Source organism: Fusarium subglutinans, assembly GCF_013396075.1.
Source record: "Fusarium subglutinans strain NRRL 66333 chromosome Unknown NRRL66333_c0000118, whole genome shotgun sequence".
In the NCBI taxonomy this organism is placed as follows: Eukaryota; Fungi; Ascomycota; class Sordariomycetes; order Hypocreales; family Nectriaceae; genus Fusarium; species Fusarium subglutinans.
In genome coordinates this window covers 128800-145603 of record NW_023502181.1, presented here as the reverse complement: position 1 = coordinate 145603, position 16804 = coordinate 128800, and the positions used below count along the sequence as shown (strand labels likewise).

At 49.6% G+C, this 16804-nt stretch overlaps 6 protein-coding genes across 6 annotated transcripts; 4 read left to right on the top strand and 2 right to left on the bottom strand.

Moving 5' to 3' along the window:
* Nucleotides 1–326: 326 nt before the first annotated feature.
* On the top strand, nt 327–1181 carry FSUBG_8576 (uncharacterized protein; the record flags this gene model as incomplete). Its single annotated transcript, XM_036686997.1, has 1 exon — nt 327–1181. The coding sequence occupies one exon, from the start codon at nt 327–329 to the stop codon at nt 1179–1181; it is 855 nt and encodes a 284-aa protein (XP_036535960.1).
* Nucleotides 1182–3139: 1958 nt separating this feature from the next.
* Nucleotides 3140–4019, top strand: FSUBG_8575 (heat-and acid-stable phospho; the record flags this gene model as incomplete). The annotated part of the gene is made up of 3 exons (XM_036686996.1): nt 3140–3212; nt 3262–3848; nt 3909–4019. 3 exons carry the CDS (start codon nt 3140–3142, stop codon nt 4017–4019), a joined length of 771 nt encoding a protein of 256 aa, XP_036535959.1.
* Nucleotides 4020–4986: 967 nt separating this feature from the next.
* On the top strand, nt 4987–6921 carry FSUBG_8574 (RRP14-like protein; the record flags this gene model as incomplete). Its single annotated transcript, XM_036686995.1, has 4 exons — nt 4987–5007; nt 5087–5170; nt 5297–5644; nt 5683–6921. The coding sequence occupies 4 exons, from the start codon at nt 4987–4989 to the stop codon at nt 6919–6921; spliced, it is 1692 nt and encodes a 563-aa protein (XP_036535958.1).
* Nucleotides 6922–8048: 1127 nt separating this feature from the next.
* On the bottom strand, nt 8049–9311 carry FSUBG_8573 (vacuolar sorting-associated 74; the record flags this gene model as incomplete). The annotated part of the gene is made up of 4 exons (XM_036686994.1): nt 8049–8138; nt 8194–8645; nt 8727–9006; nt 9051–9311. 4 exons carry the CDS (start codon nt 9309–9311, stop codon nt 8049–8051), a joined length of 1083 nt encoding a protein of 360 aa, XP_036535957.1.
* A 2536-nt stretch (nt 9312–11847) lies between these two features.
* Nucleotides 11848–12867, bottom strand: FSUBG_8572 (uncharacterized protein; the record flags this gene model as incomplete). Its single annotated transcript, XM_036686993.1, has 1 exon — nt 11848–12867. One exon carries the CDS (start codon nt 12865–12867, stop codon nt 11848–11850), a length of 1020 nt encoding a protein of 339 aa, XP_036535956.1.
* Nucleotides 12868–13441: 574 nt separating this feature from the next.
* Nucleotides 13442–16696, top strand: FSUBG_8571 (translation initiation factor IF-2; the record flags this gene model as incomplete). The annotated part of the gene is made up of 3 exons (XM_036686992.1): nt 13442–13465; nt 13518–16458; nt 16545–16696. The coding sequence occupies 3 exons, from the start codon at nt 13442–13444 to the stop codon at nt 16694–16696; spliced, it is 3117 nt and encodes a 1038-aa protein (XP_036535955.1).
* Between the last annotated feature and the right edge of the window lie 108 nt (nt 16697–16804).

Below are 16804 nucleotides of genomic sequence, written 5' to 3'. Positions count from 1 at the left end.
ACGTTGATAATGTTCTGGATGGACGTGATTCATTGATAGCCTGGAACACTCGCCGGCGAAGAAACTTCTTTTGTTCTGTCAAAGTGCAGCGAATCATGTTCTACCGTGACAAAGCGACAGCTTTGGGGTGACACTTTCTGAACATCTTCAATATGAAAGTTTAACAAAAAGATACTTCAACTTGCAAATCTAAGTCCTACTTTTTTGCTGTCTCCCGTAAGTCTTTCATGGTCTCGCAACTTATATATTCCCTTGCTCGTCGTCTCGAAGCGGACCTTTCTTGTAAGGGTCGAATTTCAGGAGTACTATTTCTGTAGAGAGCAGAGATGCCGGACTCTAACATCACCAGCCATGATGGCTCAGTATCATACTTCGCCTTCCCTGACCCTCTCACTACACTAACCTTCTTCAACAGCGACCTGACGGACTCTGTTCTAGAGAGTGATGAGGGTTTCATCAGTGACGATGATGATCCCGATGATGATCCTGAGGAGGAGTTCTCCGTTCCTTCGGCCTATTTGACAACATTCCCTGTCGAGCGCCTTCTTTCGCCGCTGCCCGAGTCCGAGTCCAGGAGTACCAGCACGTTGTCGATGAGCCCAGAACTCAGCAGTAGCTCACAGCATGATCTATCTGAAAGGGACCCATATATCGACAAGACGGGAACCCCAGTTACATCTCCCGATCACGACTGCTTATCCTCAGGCTCTTCTAGTTCTAGTTCTGGAAGCGACGACGACTCTGACATCCTCGCGCCTCCTTCTCGTCGCTTTCAGGAAGGCAATAGCCCAACTGAGCCACCCAGAACCTCTACGATCGTGTCATCGACACAGAAACTCAACAAAGAAACGCCTCCCGAGCTTGGCTCGGACCTGCCGTCGTATCATGTGCACCAACTCGACTGGAAGCATCCAGTCCATGCTGGTAGGCTCCGTGAGCGAAGTGAACAACATGACAGGGAGATCAAGGCACTCATTTGGGACACAAACCACATATTCAGACCGACGGATATTGTTGGGAGCTCTCGGTATAGAAAAGAGCTGAGTGACTGGCGAAGATCACGCCGAGCATATATCATGAACAAATCAACTGCTCAGAAGCAAGCGCAGGATCAACGGTTTATACTGGCTTTGTCGGATCTTATTGAGAAAAGAAACAAGTTCTTTGGCAAGAAACGCTAAGGAGCATATGTCGTGTAAGTGTTGTAGAATACGAAACATGTAAAGACTGCTTGGTGGCCCAATGGTGGCAAGGTTTGGAGGAGTGGTTTGTGTGAGAAACCTCTGTCTGGTGGTTATTCTAACGCATGTGCCGAGATGGGTTTGCGGCAGTGGCATCGCAATTTTAAAGAACGGGGTTATATTCAGTGTCAGATATTCACTATCAAATAAAACCAGTATCAAAAGCTAATCACTAACATATTAATGCTCCATGGAAGGGACGTGAATAATGGGTGTGATGAATGATCTACCCTATAGAGATCTCAGCATGTCATATCGAGATTCTCGGGGCAAAATGCATGAGTGACCTCGAACCCAGACGTCAACCTCAGTATCGCTCAGGAGCTCTGAAAACCGAAGACCGAGTGCGGGAAGAGAGTTTTAGGATTATAACTCGACAGAGGTTTGAAAGGTTTGCAGATTCTAGGAGATACTACTGCAGCATTTACCCTTCACTGAGGATATATTATATGGTCACTTATGAGGACATCATGGCGGAAGCATAGGTATGAAGCCAGAGTATGACAGACGAGTGAGGAAGCATCCATGCTCTCGCACATCCAGACTCACCTCCATCATGATTTCACATCTTAAAAAGACATGGAAGAAAGGTATGTACCGCGTCAAAATTTCTCTCTCCCAACGCAGCAAGAGCTACAAGCAGAACAGAGGGTAAGTGTCAGCGGTAATTCATCTTTCCTCCAGTTTCCCCTCCAAGTACCTCCATGGTGTAATGAAAGCCAGAGTGAATTTGAAGGATTCAGTTTTTTCTAGTAGGTTGAAGAAGAAAGGAAAAAAAGAGGTAAAATCTCGGCTCACTCGATGTGGTTTTGTTTACCTGAGTGGGGCACTAAAAGCGGGAGTGGAAGATTGATGTGCCGAGAGCCACTGTAGGTGGGTAGGTAGGTAGGTAGGTAGGTAGGTAGGGGTCCATCCATCTCATTCTCATGCAAGCCCAGTGCCTGAGGACTGGGACTTATTAGGAATTGGATAAGGTACCCAAAAAGTAGGGGTCATTATTAAAGTTTGGTGAATAAATTCCAAGTCAATGGAACAGAAGCCAAAACCTTGGATGGTGGTTTCTGCCTGAGATCAAAGGATGAGTCAAGATCTCAAAACAAATAGAGCTTTGTGTCGCGTGCATGCCCGTTGCAAGTACACTTTGTTGGCGGCATTAAACACGCCCCTCAGTGAGCTGATCAAAACACGACAAACAGGGGTTCTCTTATTCGTTCAGTGTTTTCAGCGCCCAGCCGCCTATCTCGTCCCTGAAAGCCTCCAACAACTGTTAACAAAATTCACTGAATCACAGTGTAAGCTGCACTTGAACTTGATGTAGTGAATCACTGGGGGCTCGAGAAGGGTATCGTTGTTTTATTTTAAGCTTGGAAGTATTGTACATTGGAAAACTCAGGACTGAGTCATACCAGGCCTTGCTTTTCTGCGTTCTGCTTGAGTTAATCAGACTACTGTGCAACGTGAAAAGTCACTTACTAGCTTCGATATTCATGCCTAGCACTCGTATCCATTCACTTTAATAAACTTCTGAGTGAAAAAGTGGTTTTCATTTTGACTCATATTTCTCCTGCAGTGATTTCAAATTCGGCTTACAATCATATATAAGAGAAGCAACGTCACTCAAAAGTGCCTGATCAACAGTCCATCACTCCACCTCATAGGTGCTTGTTCATTTATCAGCGCTGCCGCCGTCATAAGCTACCCCGCTACCCCGCCCTGCTGAACAAGTTTGACCAGCAAACAAACGTTCATTTGAGAGACGGCGAGATACTCATCAACACTGAATATCCTGACCTAATAGATCTGAATAACCTAGTCACAATACAGAAGTCTTGAGATAGACTTCTACCCACCCCAAAAGCTTACCTCCTTCATACCTATTTTATCGCAGCTTACCCATCATGGCTCCCGGTGGTCCCCCCGGAGGAGGCTCGCGTGGCCGCGGAGGGAAGTTTCGAAAGCCCACACGTGGAGGTATGTTGACCACGAAGCTGAGCCCAAAGCCGGACTGACAAATTCCCAGGTGGCAAGAAGTTTTCTCGCGATATCCGACCCCTCGATGCCGATGGAAACGAGGTTAGCATATGGGCTGTCGACGCAGACAAGAAGGACGAAGACAGCGATGAAGAGGAGTCTTCCGAGGAGGAATCCTCTGAAGAGGAAGAGGACAGCGAGGAAGATGATGGTGCTGGCCCTTCTCAAGAACAAACCCAAGAGCAGTCACGCGAGGCTCGAAAGGCCGAGAAGAAAGCTCGAAAGGAGGCTGCCATAGCCAGACAGAAGGCCAAGACTGTCGAAGTCGGTGATCTGCCATCAAGCGACGAGGAAGAGAGCGAAAGCGAAGAGGATGACGATATGCCTGCAAACCCCAATCACTCCAAAAAGGCCCGCAAGCAAGCGGCGTCCTCTGGTGTCGACGAGATTACAGATGGTGTCGAGAACTTGCAAGCAGCACCAAGCCGACGCGAGCGTGAAGCTCTCGAGGCTGCAGCTGCTAAGGAGAGACACATCCGCTTGACAGCCCAGGGCAAGACGGACGAGTCTCGGGCCGATCTGGAGCGTCTCAAGGAGATCCGCGAGCGACGTGCTCTTGACGCCGCGCGGAGACAAGTGAGTTACCCACGTACCTGGTATTCTGTCTGCAGGGTGACCTTACTAACTTAATGTCAGGCTGAGCGTGAAGAAAGAGAGGAGCAAGAAAAGGTCAAGAAGGCCGAGATCGAGGCTAGAGAGGCCCGTCGGCGAGAAGCTGCTGGTGGAAAGAAGGGCAAGAAGAAATAAAGGCCACTGAGAACATGTCATACAAATTCTCATGAAAGCATTTGATTTGGTTATTGCTTAGGTACTATCTAGACTCAACTTGTTCAAATATTGAACAGAAAGGCGTAAAGTGATACCAGCCTAAACATGCTCTTCTAGTCCATGTTCCAAGTCTCCCACATGAGGTCTTCAAAACGAACTACTAGCTGCAATCTGTGAATCTCGTCACAGTATGAGAATCTTGGATATTAGTGTGAAGTTAAGACGACACAGACTTCGATGATAAGTCAAGATATGGCACTTAGGTTACTTGTGGCCAGGCTTGGCCCAAAGTTTCAAATCCCGGCGTAGCGGGTAGCTCAGGCACCCATGACTAAAAAGGGAGCCGAGTACTCAAGTGGTGACTGTATTTTAGTGACACATAATTTGGTTGAAGCCATTGGCGATCCTCTTGAACTCACGACCACGACGTCAGTGTCCTGGCCTCGAGCCATCTACCAAAAGCCACTGGTCTCTGGGTTTTCAGCATGACCTAAGCACTAATGTATGCCGCCTGGATTACTCGTAAGCTCTGAAGTGGCGGACCGTAAGCACCCCTTATGAATGACTTCCAAGTTTAGAATCTCCTTGGTCATGATATGTTGCGATCGATTCATATAATGCTTGATGAGGCTCAGAGGACCCTGAATATGGTGTCGGTACGTACCTCGGCCTGAATGGAATGCGCTAACTGCAGGGGGTGGATCGACTGTCTTGAATGGGCCTTCCCCACACAAAGCCGGTCATTCTTTAGCGGGCTCAGGAAAAAAAATTACAACGATCACTCCTCGAAAAACTGAGGCAGCACATTGCCATCTGAGCTTTCTTTTCCAACCTCTTTTTTGTTATCGAGGGTATTCCATCATCACGACTCTCCATAACTGAATTCCTCTAATACTGGAGATACCACGGCATCGCTGGTAACCAACATTTTCAATCACCAGTCAATATGACAGAGTCTGAGCTGCAGGTCCGTTGTTCCAAATGCCCTCCAGCCCTCTTTGAATCATGGCCATAGGGAACCCTGAAGCTGACTTTTTGCGCTTTAGGATTACCTGTGCGGCCAACGCGGAGCCTTTGAGGGTATCCTTGGCCTCATCCCAGCCAAGATGTACTATGAGCAAGACAACAGTGTATGTGAATCCAATGCCTTGGCAAGTAGAGGCCAACCACGTCCCCGCCTGAAGCAAACACATCAAACGCCTCATAATATATCATATGCATCGCAATCAACCAGAGTGAGGCTAATACAAATGCAGGATCAATGGAGCAAGAAGAAGCAGACAAAACAACAGGCTGCCGATGCGCGACGCGGAAAGCTGGATCCCGACAGCGAGCGGAATCGAAATGCCAAGGAAGTCTTGGATGAACGTGCCAAGAACAAGCGAAAGCTGCGTGAGATGAAGAAGCATGACGACACTGATAACGACGATGATTGGGAGGACAATGAGCCTGTCCCTGGCGTAGAGACCGAGAAGCCTGGCGAGGGGCTCAAGGTCAAGACAGCGGATACAAAAAAGAAGCAGAAGCGCAACGATGAGACAGAGGCAGAAGCTCAGGACATTTCAGAGACCAACAAGAAGCAGAAGCTCAACGACGAGACAGAGGTAGAGGCTAGGGACACAACTGAGACGTCTTCTTCTAGGACGTCGAAAAGGGAAGAGAAGAGGGCGGCCAAGAAGGAAATGAAGAAGGAGAAGAAGGGAGAAGAAGGCAGAAGGCTGAGAAGAAGGCTGAGAAGAAGGCTGAGAAGAAGGCTGAGAAGAAGGTCAACAAGTCAGAGACTCCTGCAACCGAGAAACAGAATGTACCAACTCTGACACCAAAGGCTCAGAAGCAAGCCGCGAAGAAGCAAAAAGTAGTTGAGGAGGAGGAAGAGACAACAGCCTGCGGTGACGGCGAGGTTTTACCTATGGACATCTCGGGCCTGGAGAATGAGGACGAGGCCACCGCCAACTCAAGTAACGAATCCGAGCCACAATCTCCTACCTTTGACACCAACGATTCTACGACAACTCCCGTGGAGACAACCGTCGAGCATGCCAGCACTACCACGTCCACCTCATCCACTATTCCTCCTTCAGAGAAACCCAAGTCTATCAAGCTCCCCGCCGACACCTCTGCCATCCGAGCACGTCTCGCTGCCAAAATTGAAGCGCTTCGTGCCGCCCGAAAAGCTGACGGACCTGATGGCAAGCCAATTCGCACACGTCAAGAGCTCATTGAGTCGAGGAGAAAGAAGCAAGAGGCTCGAAAAGCTCACAAGCAGGAGATGCGTAAGCAGGCTAAGCTGGAAGAGCAACGAAAGCGTGAGGAGGCTTTGGCATCTAGCTCGCCAGGTGTTATGAGCCCCGCGGTTGAACTCGACGAGAATGCCAGCAACTTCACATTTGGCCGTGTCGCCTTTGGCGATGGTGCTCAACTCTCACGCGATCTCGGCCACGTGCTGAGCCAAGGCAAGAAGAAGGGGCCCTCTGACCCCAAGACAGCCCTTATTAAGGTCCAAAACCAGAAAAAGCGTCTTCAGGAGCTTGACCCTGAGAAGCGTGCCGATATCGCCGAGAAAGATATCTGGCTGACGGCCCGTCGCCGTGCCGAAGGCGAGAAGATCCGCGACGATGAGGCTCTCTTAAAGCGTGCCGTGAAGCGCAAGGAGGCCGCCAAGAAGAAGAGTGAGAAGGCATGGCGCGAACGGTCTGACGGCGTCAAGATGGCTCAAAAGGACCGTCAACGCAAACGAGAGGATAACTTGCGTCAGAGACGGGATGATAAGATGCTCGGTAAGGCTGGCAAGAAGAAGAAGAAGGGTGGAGCCGCCGGAGGCAAGAAGAAGAGTCGTCCTGGTTTCGAGGGAAGCTTGGGCGTGGGGGGCAAGAAGAAGTAAACCGAAGAAGTCATGACGCGGCGAGGGGGAGGTAGAGGTGGAAGATGAAGAGAAAGGCTGGTTGAGTTTTTACCTTTCGATTTTTTCAAGATACACGGCGCTGGCGGAGTTATGGTCGGCAAAAAGGAGAGGAGCATGAAAGACATCTTCAGGACTGAGCTCGGCGATGCATGTACTACCTTAGTTGATATAATCCATCATTATACGAAAGAAGAGAGCGTGTCTCGAAGGTGCTGTCAAGCCAGTTGAAGTCCCAAGTCCTAGTAGTGCAAGTTCCCCATGATGTCTCATCAAAAGTTCCAGTGTCAGGTCGTTCATTCATAAACTATTTCAAGTCCATCACCAGATGTAAGAGCAAATATCTCAAAGGCCCCAATTTTCATAACAGACGAACGCCCTTACAAGGTGTCTTAAAAGTTGTCTGACATTTTCTTTTTCATTACAATGGAGATACCAGACCCAAGTTGACGACAAAACAACGACGGCTACCTTTCACACACCGAACGACCTATGGATTTCGCCTCCTTTCCCTAGCCTTCCAAGAAACGCATCGACAGAACACACACACACATACACAACAAGCCATGGTAAGAATCAGAGTCAGAGTCATAGTCATCCCGTCCACCTCCTTTTTTGTTTCCCAAAAGTAAAAAGGACGAATAGATAAGCCCCGACCAAAATAAAAAGGACATTAAAAGAAGAAGTTTGGGTAGGTTATGGAGTGAGTCCTACCACCGACACCAATTATTCAAGCGCCCGACAGAAATGATACTTTGCGCTGAGTTAATCGATTGGCCAAGCTCCCAAGTTCTTCATGTCTTAAACCCAGCTGCAAACTTGTTCAATTGAGCAGCAGGCAACCTCCAATTCCCTGGAATTGCTCCATATAGTAGCGGTGGTGTGTAAAGACTCGTTCTGGTTTCATTTGGGCGAAGGGAGCCATGAGTCTGTTGTCGCAAGGGTAATTTCGCGAGAATGAGTTTTTGAGGGACTAAGATCGGATAGTTGGAACAAGAGATTTGGAGGGAGAGAGCTTGGCCGGGTTGGGAGCTGGGTAGTTGAACGAAGGTGTAGCCAAACGTCACGTTCGGCAGTGGTGGACACGCATGAAGCTTGCACGAGTACGTCTATAGGAGAGAGTCGAGTCTAGTAAAGACACTCAAGCAAGCTGCAACCACCTCAAGCTGGAGCTCCTTGTCCTTGCCGCTGTTGACCTCCTGCAGCTACTGTCAGTTACGGAAATCTCGCACGCGTGCATCAAACACTACCTACCTCGTTAATGAGTTGAGGCAAGTTGGCACCAATGCCATTCTGTGTGGCCTTCTTGCCGAATGGCCATTGGCTGTAGTCGGCGAGCAAATCATCAGTCTGTGCAAAGGCCCGTTCCCTTGCCTCGTGACCAAGGGATGCGAGGGCGTTCTCGAGGACATTAGCGGCGTAGGCGGCGCAAACCATGGCGATGCTGCGCATATAACGGAATTCGAGCGCCTCGGGGAGGAATTGGCTACCATTGAGGACAACGGTCCGTTGGGTAAGGATGTTGCGAACCCGGCGGCGGATCTCCTCCTTAGCACCACCGTCGGCAACGGGATGAGTTGCCATGTCGAAAAGGAGGAAATTGCGCTTCTCGGTGCGGAGGATGCCCTTGTCGACCAAGCCCTTTGCGAGCCGTTCTCGGACCTGCTTGAGTTGGTATCCGATCTTCATCAAGTTCCAGGTTTCGCCTGTCATTGGCAAGGCAGTCAGTCAGCGACGATTGCTTGGTTGGGTATTGGGAGAATTGTAGGTAAGGTAGGGTAATTTACCGCTCATCAAGTCAATCCAAGTTGCGACGCTCATCTTTTCGCTCTGCTTCATCATCTTGAGAGCCTCGTCGAGAAGAACCTCGCCAGTAAGGGTGTCGTCTATGACCTCGATGTTGCGGTCTGCGAGGGGGAATCGGCGTCTTGAAGCATCCTTCTCCATTGCAATGCGACCACGGAAGGCCAGTTCGATGACAATGCATCCTCGAAGGGCGTAGGAGATGTTGTCGTTCCAGAAAGAGAGGTAGCCCTGTGAGCATTTGAGGGTCAGAGGTGTTGTTCCCTTGGGCACAAAGGGCACGTGTATGAGCACGAGTGGCAGCCTACCTGCTTATCCTTGAGGCCAAGTAGCAAGACCTCCTCCATGAGGGTGAGCTTTGGCTGCTTGCTCCGCTCGGCGCTCTCACTGATGTCGCGAGGGTCGAATGCGATCTTGTGGCCATTTTCTGTGCTTTCGTAGCTCGTCTCGGGTCCGTTGTCCCTGGCGCTTGGTGTGCTCGTTCTAGGGGCAGTGCCGTTGCTGGAATCGCCCTCAGCCGCAGGTCCTGCGCCGCCCGCACCACGGCGTCGCGTCAATCCCGAGGACATTTCGAGTAGATAGAGATGATGAGTTTGGGTGCTGAGAGGGAAAAGACGGAGACGGAGGTGGAGGAGAGGGAGCGACAGCAAAGTCGGGTTTTCGGAGTTGAGATGAGGTTGAAGGGGTAGTTTGATAGATGTCCTGTCCTGGAACTTTGATTGACTGAGCTGAGCCTGAACGGGGCTAGTTGCGCGTTCAGATTTAGGGGTTTTGGGACTGGGGCCCGCGGGCTACCTAAGGTAGGTAGGTACTCTTGATAAGTGAATGAGCTCCCAAGTTACAGGCGTCTCATTAGCTGTTGGAGCCAATAGATCGCTGACCCGTTGGGGGACGGAATGTCCTTGCATGGGGGTAAAGGACCAACTATTGATACTATCGATATGGGCTGATTCTCCCTTTTTCACGTTCTTTTTGGTTGGCCTTTTGATTTAAAATGAACACCCAATGCCATCCAGAAGACACTCATAAACGACCTGGCTTCTTTTGCTTTAGAAGCTAAAGCAGGGGGAGTTGATTGACCATCCATCCATCAGCCGACGATGATCCATCCGTCTTGTGAGACAGTCAGTGGCTCGGACTCATGAACGAAATGCAAGAAAATACTTGAGGTTAGGGTAAAAAGGCACCATGAAAGACTCTCTACGCAATTAACTTTACAAGTAATAATTGGTTTTTGAGGATTGGTTTAATTAAGTTTACGAAAAAGAGGAATGAATCTCTCCCACCTCGGTAAGGTTGGAGGCATTAAAGGTAACTTATTAAGTGTATACGAGGTCTCTAAAGTGTAGTCTAGGTAGGGGGGGAAAGCACGTAGCTGTGCCATTTTCCAATGAGTACCATCGAATAGTTGTTAGTAGGTTGGCTTCAACAATAACTCCCCTTCACTAGGATATTTTCTATTTACAAGATTGAGGGGGAAACGAAAGAATGCCTAAAGGATCGACCCAGCTTACACGGCCAACTATAAATTGGAGAGGCTTCCTGGTGCTTGTCCAACCAAATAACCAAACAGCTCATCAATGATACAGCAAGGATGATGTTATCCTGTCAGCATTCCCCATCCTACCTTATGTATGTATATTGGCTTTGTTATTGGGATGTGATCAATGAAACTCGTGTTCTGAAGCCAACCTGCATCCTCTGCTTCCAATTGCACATTTCTCTGCCATCGTCTAATTCTTTCTTTTGAGGCTCTATAGCAAGTATAGAAATCTGTTTCACCGCTTTATGTCCGGTCCCATCCCGTTGCACTCCTACTCTGCTAGGATTCTCCGCACGTGAAACCGTGGAAGTGCCTACCATTAACACTAACAATGTGGTGTTAGTCAGCCAGACACGACACGTAGGTACCTAGCTCCACCGCACACTTCAACTACACTTCATCCTGCCATCTAACAATACCCATCCTTGGCTTTCGATGACTACTGCTGCATGGACAAGATGCTCAATCGAGGCTGTAAATCCTCAATCATGCACTAACAAAGGCACATATGTTTCCCCCTTAGTTCTCATTCCTATTATGACACACCGGGACGTAACTCGTTAACTCCAAACCAGGCAGCGGCGAAAGTCTCTTTATTTAACGACTATACACACCTTGTGTGTAATTACGGCACTTTACAGACTACAAAACCACGTCAGACTCTCGGGATTGTGTTGGTAAACTGTTGTCCTTGGTTTCCCTCTCGGCCGAGCCCCCTGAAGTCAGGGTTGTTTGGACATCTTTATATGGATGAAGATCGGTTCGCGTGCCATGCATTTGTGTTACTCTGTTCAACACTTTGATCAGACCGGACTCCCTTTGGCTGTCAATTATGCAAGAATTGCAATAAAATTGAACTGCATCGACCTTGCGAGCGGATATTGCACAATCGGCGTTTGGCATATATCAAAGTGATTGTTGGCTGATCACTTGGCCCACTACCACCAAACTTTGGTATGATCCACGAGGACGCAAATATCCTTTCTCCTTTGAGCATGTGACACATTCACTGCTGAGTCATGCACATCGCTGCCTGGTGTGGTGGTTTTGACTTTGTGTTCACCACAGTTAAAGCTCAGCGTGAATCAGCCAGCTGCCTGCCAGCTGCACCCCACGCCTACGCCCACTACCGCCACCGCAGCCCATACCTTCATTAACGATCACAACAGAGTCTCTTTCAACAAGCGGGGGGCCTCTGGGGGTGACTTGGCGGAGTGGTCGAACTCAGGAGCTTTGGGTACGCCCAGAGCTCCTGAGTTCGAACCACACCCGCCGGGTCACCTTACAAGCCCCCCTCAGAGACTCTGTATGGCCCCTGGCATCTCCCTAGGACGGGGACGCCCATCCTAGTGAAGCGACGAGGCCATAAGTGTGAGCAAAGAAGTACCCAAGCGAAAGCAGGGCGCGCAGTAGATCCACCGCTATAGAGTAGGATGCTGGGCGTGTAAGTATGTAAGTAGTTAAATAAAAATAATAATTCTTTTTGACTACTTTGTTTATATTTTTGGAATTTATAAAAGAGCGAGAAGTCTTATGTAAATAAATTATGTCCCCCTTAAAAGCTATATTCCAACGCTCTTCTTCCAAAGTTCATCGAAGTTGATGTTCTCATTCTCAAACAGCTCTCTGATTCTCTTGGCCGCTGCCTCTTGTTCCTTTGGACCAAATCCGCCCGGTTGTGTCGCTTCAAATTGAACAATCTCAACCCAGCGATAGAACAAGTCCTCTTTTCCAAGCGCAATGAGCACGTCTCGAAATGCAAAGACTTGTCGACGTCGCTCATCCTCACTCGACGCACCACTACCGCGCACGTCATAAACTATCCAACCGTAGTCAGCGTGGTGGACGAGAACCACGCTCTTGAAGGCCTCAAGCGCAACCTCCTTCTTATCCACCAGGCGATGTGCGAGTATCATGCGTGCCCAATCCAAATCCCAGTGGCCATTCATCAGGAGATATCCGGTCTTTTGCTCTTGAAGAATAGGAGACGTGGCATGATTGATGTACGTGAGTAGAATCTTCTTGGAGCCTTCATCCGTAAAGATGTCAGTGAGAGCTTGATCCCATTCTCGGCTTCGACGGACATAAATCTCGTGCTCGCGGAAGCCGACTTGCCATCGCCATTGACAGGGATTACCACGGGCTCGTCCAGCGACAAATTCCACAGGCCAGGGCCAGACAAAGATGAACAAGATGAAATCAATCATCATTGTCCCAGAGCGTTTCCCGATCTCCCAGGCAATCTCAGACCACGTTGAATCTGCCGTGTTCCAGGTGGTTTCGTTGTCGTGGCCCAAACCAGTCATAATAAGCGACCAATACCAGGGGAGAATCCACCACATGCGAAGAACAAAGAGGAGTACAACGACAATGTTCATGCCAACAGGCACGAGGAAGATCTTTCGTTTGAATTCGGCAGGTTTGTTATCAATGTGTGTGACATAGACGTGCTTCTTGTCCAGAGCGTTGATGAAGGGCTCAAGGACCTCAGGGGGCCGCTTGAATGGTGAAGGGGGAGCCTCATTCTTTTTGTCGACAAATTGGGTCGATTTCTGTTTCCCTCCTCTCTTATTCGGTGCCATTTTTGAGCTGATCACTGAGTTTTGGTGAGAAAAGCGGTGATATTAGATGGGGCGGTAAGGCATGTGCAGGCGAGAGGTGTAAGTTGGAAATGTGTTCTCCAAGAATGAGTAGAAATCAATGTTCGAATCTTGGTTCCACAAAAGATCCATTGGCTGGATGTGTCCATAGACAAAGCGTGTGATATTTCAAAAGATGTCTGATGTAATAACTATTAAAAGGAATGTCCAAAAAGAGCTTTACCAGTTTGACAGAGTAAGTGCATGCTTACTCTCCTAGACTACCTTAATTTTGGAATTTACTATCTTCATCATGGCTCACTAATTGAAGTCCAAAGATAGGCCGATTGGACAAATGACGTCCATCCCGTACATTTAGGTATCCTCCATTTGTGGTGGACAATCCCGGCGCCGAGGGTGCCCGTAGCAGTTGGTAGCCCACTGTGGTTAACTAAAACTCCACTAAGTTTGGGTTTCTGTTCTAGACGAACTTATAATTAGCACGTTCAAATTATTCGGTTGCAAAGCCAATGTCGAAGCAGATTCGCTCCAAATCTGCCAATTCCCCTTCGCGGCAATGTTCAGAGTGCGCACCTTACAGGTCAGTTCTCCACGATCGGTCACTATTAGCAAACGTCTCACACAATATCCAGGAGCGCGGTAATTCCTACGTATGTGCCCTCTGCCGTCACAAACTCTCGCCCAGGGATTCGCAGCCTAGAGATCGCTATGTATCCAGCGTCGGAGCCACAATAACATCAGTTAGAGCCACTCGGCCATCTTCGTGTCACTATCTACGATTTTCTGGTGTGCGCGCCTTGTCGACGAGCTCTATACTCCACGGACCGAACGATAATGGCAAGCCAGGAGGCTTCCCGGGGGGTGGTTTTCCTGGAGGTTTTGGAGCTGGATTAGGGTCTTTCGGAGCATTTGCGAACAAACCATCACCAGATTCTTCGAAGCAAAGCCTTGAATTGCTTCCTCATGAGCTGGAAGCTCGTAAGAAGATGGGATTACCTTTGAAGAAACCCCCTCCCAAGGTTGAGGCTGCCCCCACCTCGCCACTTGCACAAAACAACGTCAAGAAGCCATCGGGCCTCCAGAACGGAACTCAAAACCAAAGCCAGAGGAAGAATGCATCTCAAGCCAGAGGAAAGCAGCAACCAAACCGATCGAACGACGGAAACAGCAATGCCAGGCAACAGCAACAGCAACAGCAACAGCAACAGCGGGACGCAAAGCCAACAACGCCCCCATCAAACCTGTTATCAAGCTCAATTCTTGCTGAAGCTTTCAGGACAGATCGCACACCGGCTCCAGTGGCAACACCCAAGTCGTGGTCTACTAATGAGCCTCCCAAGCCGGCTGCATCCGCTTGGGGAGCCTTCAGCGCTCGAAAGGTTGATACTCAAATACCCCTCATCAGCAGAAAAACGGAGGCGGAACCTGCAGGGAGCCAAAACAAGAAAAAATCGCAAAAGGTCGCACCAGCGATAGGCCAGCAAGAGGGGGAGAGCGTATGGGGGCAGCTGAAGCGCTCCCGCAAGCTGGAAGAAAAGCCAAGCACCGGGGAGGATGGTTTCTGGGACGCACTTGAAAGTCGAGTCACAAATATTCGTAGCAGACCTGGCCCCAACCCCCAATACCTGGAAGCGCTTCAGGGGGCAGATGGCATGTTACGAGGTGGCCAGCAATCACAGGAAGACCAAATAAGGCGCAGGTCACGATTTGAGATGGAGGAAGACGATATGTCTGATAAGCGGAGAGACAAGAAGGACAAGCGTCCCAAGAATGCTCGTCGGAACGAGGCTGAAGATGATGACTTTGACGAAGATTCAATTCGACGCTGGGAAGCTAGACAACGTAAGAAGGCTGAGAAAGAAGCGAGAAAACGCCTCGAGGAAGCTGCAGAAGCTGCTCCCGTACCCATATTTCTCCCCGAGTACATTAGCATCTCCAACTTGGCCGGTGCTCTCCAGATCCGCATAGCCGACTTTTTGCATGATCTGGAGTCCATGGGATTTGAGGATCTCACAGAGGAAACCATCATGACTGGTGATACGGCAGCCCTTGTCGCTCAGGAGTACGGCTATGATCCCACAGTGGACACCGGTTCTCAGCGCGACCTACAGCCTCGGCCGGCGCCCGAAGATCCGTCACTATTGCCAAGCAGGCCTCCTGTTGTCACCATTATGGGCCATGTTGATCACGGAAAGACTACTCTTTTGGATTGGCTACGCAAGTCTTCGATTGCTGCTCAGGAGCACGGTGGCATCACACAACACATCGGCGCCTTTGTTGTACAAATGTCGTCGGGCAAGCAGATTACCTTCCTTGATACTCCAGGTCACGCTGCGTTCTTATCTATGCGTCAGCGAGGCGCCAATGTCACCGATATTGTGGTGCTGGTCGTGGCTGCTGACGACAGTGTTATGCCACAGACTTTAGAGGCACTGAAGCACGCTACGGCTGCCAAGGTTCCTATCATCGTGGCGATAAACAAGATCGATAAGGAAGACGCTCGAGTGGATCAAGTCAAAGCCGATCTTGCCCGTCATGGCGTTGAAATCGAAGATTATGGCGGTGATGTTCAGGTGGTACCCGTCAGCGGCAAGACGGGCAAGGGCATGCAAGATCTCGAAGAGAACATCGTCACCTTGTCTGAAATCCTCGACGTCCGTGCTGAAGCCGATGGCATGGCCGAGGGCTGGGTTCTAGAATCTAGCATCAAGCAGACTGGCAAGACTGCCACAGTGCTTGTCAAGCGAGGAACTCTACGTCTCGGTGATATTATCGTGGCCGGCAAATCATGGGCCAAGATTCGTGGCCTTCGAAACGAAGCTGGTGTTGAGATCCATGAGGCACCCCCTGGAACTCCTGTCCAGATCCTTGGCTGGCGCGAGCTGCCTGATGCTGGAGAACAAGTTCTCCAGGCGCCTGATGAGGGCAAAGCCAGGACAGCTATCGAGTACCGTGAGGAAATGGCTGAGAGACTGGAGAGTTCCAAGCAACTAGCCGAACAAGAACAGCGTCAACGTGAGAAGGAAGCCGCCGATGAGGCCGCCGCCGCCGCAGAAGCTGAGGGCACTGAAGCAGAGCCTGCCAAGGCTGAGCCCGGCATCATCTTCCAGAACTTCATTGTCAAGGCCGATGTCGCTGGGTCCGTAGAGGCTGTTTGTGGCACTGTCCAGGAACTTGGAAACAACGAAGTCCAATCCAAGCTCTTGCGATCTGGCGTCGGCGCAATCTCCGAGTATGACGTTGACCATGCTGCTGCATCCAAGAGTATCATCGTCAACTTCAACATGCCTATCCTTCCTCATATTCGTCAGCGTGCCGAAGAGGCCGGTGTGCGCATCATCGATCACAGCGTCATTTATCACGTCGTCGATGATGTCAAGAGTGCACTGTCGGACCTACTACCATATACCATTACACACAAGGTCCTTGGCGAAGCAGACGTATTGCAGGTATTTGGCATCAACATCAGAAAGAGGTTGCAGAAGAATATTGCCGGTTGCAAGATCCGCAACGGCACTATCAAGCGAACGTCTATGGTCAGGGTTATCCGTGGTGGAGAAGTCGTCTATGACGGTAAGTTGCACAATTTTCCTTTCTACACATTCTGCCCGTCTCTTTACTGCTTGTATTTCTCTTCCTAATGCTAACTCAATCAACAGGCAAAATAGACACACTCAAGCATGTCAAAAAGGACGTCATGGAAATGGGTAAGGGCAGCGAGTGTGGTATAGGTCTTGAAGACTTCCAGGAGCTACAAATCGACGATCAGATCCAGACTTATGAGGTAATCAAGGAAAGGCGAACGCTGTAACAACAGAACTGTAAAAATATGTACAAAAGGTGGAAAACAAAAGGTGGTCGCTCCCTAAGCAAAGGGAGTCGTGTATGAATAGACACATATGTAGACATGGTCTTATGA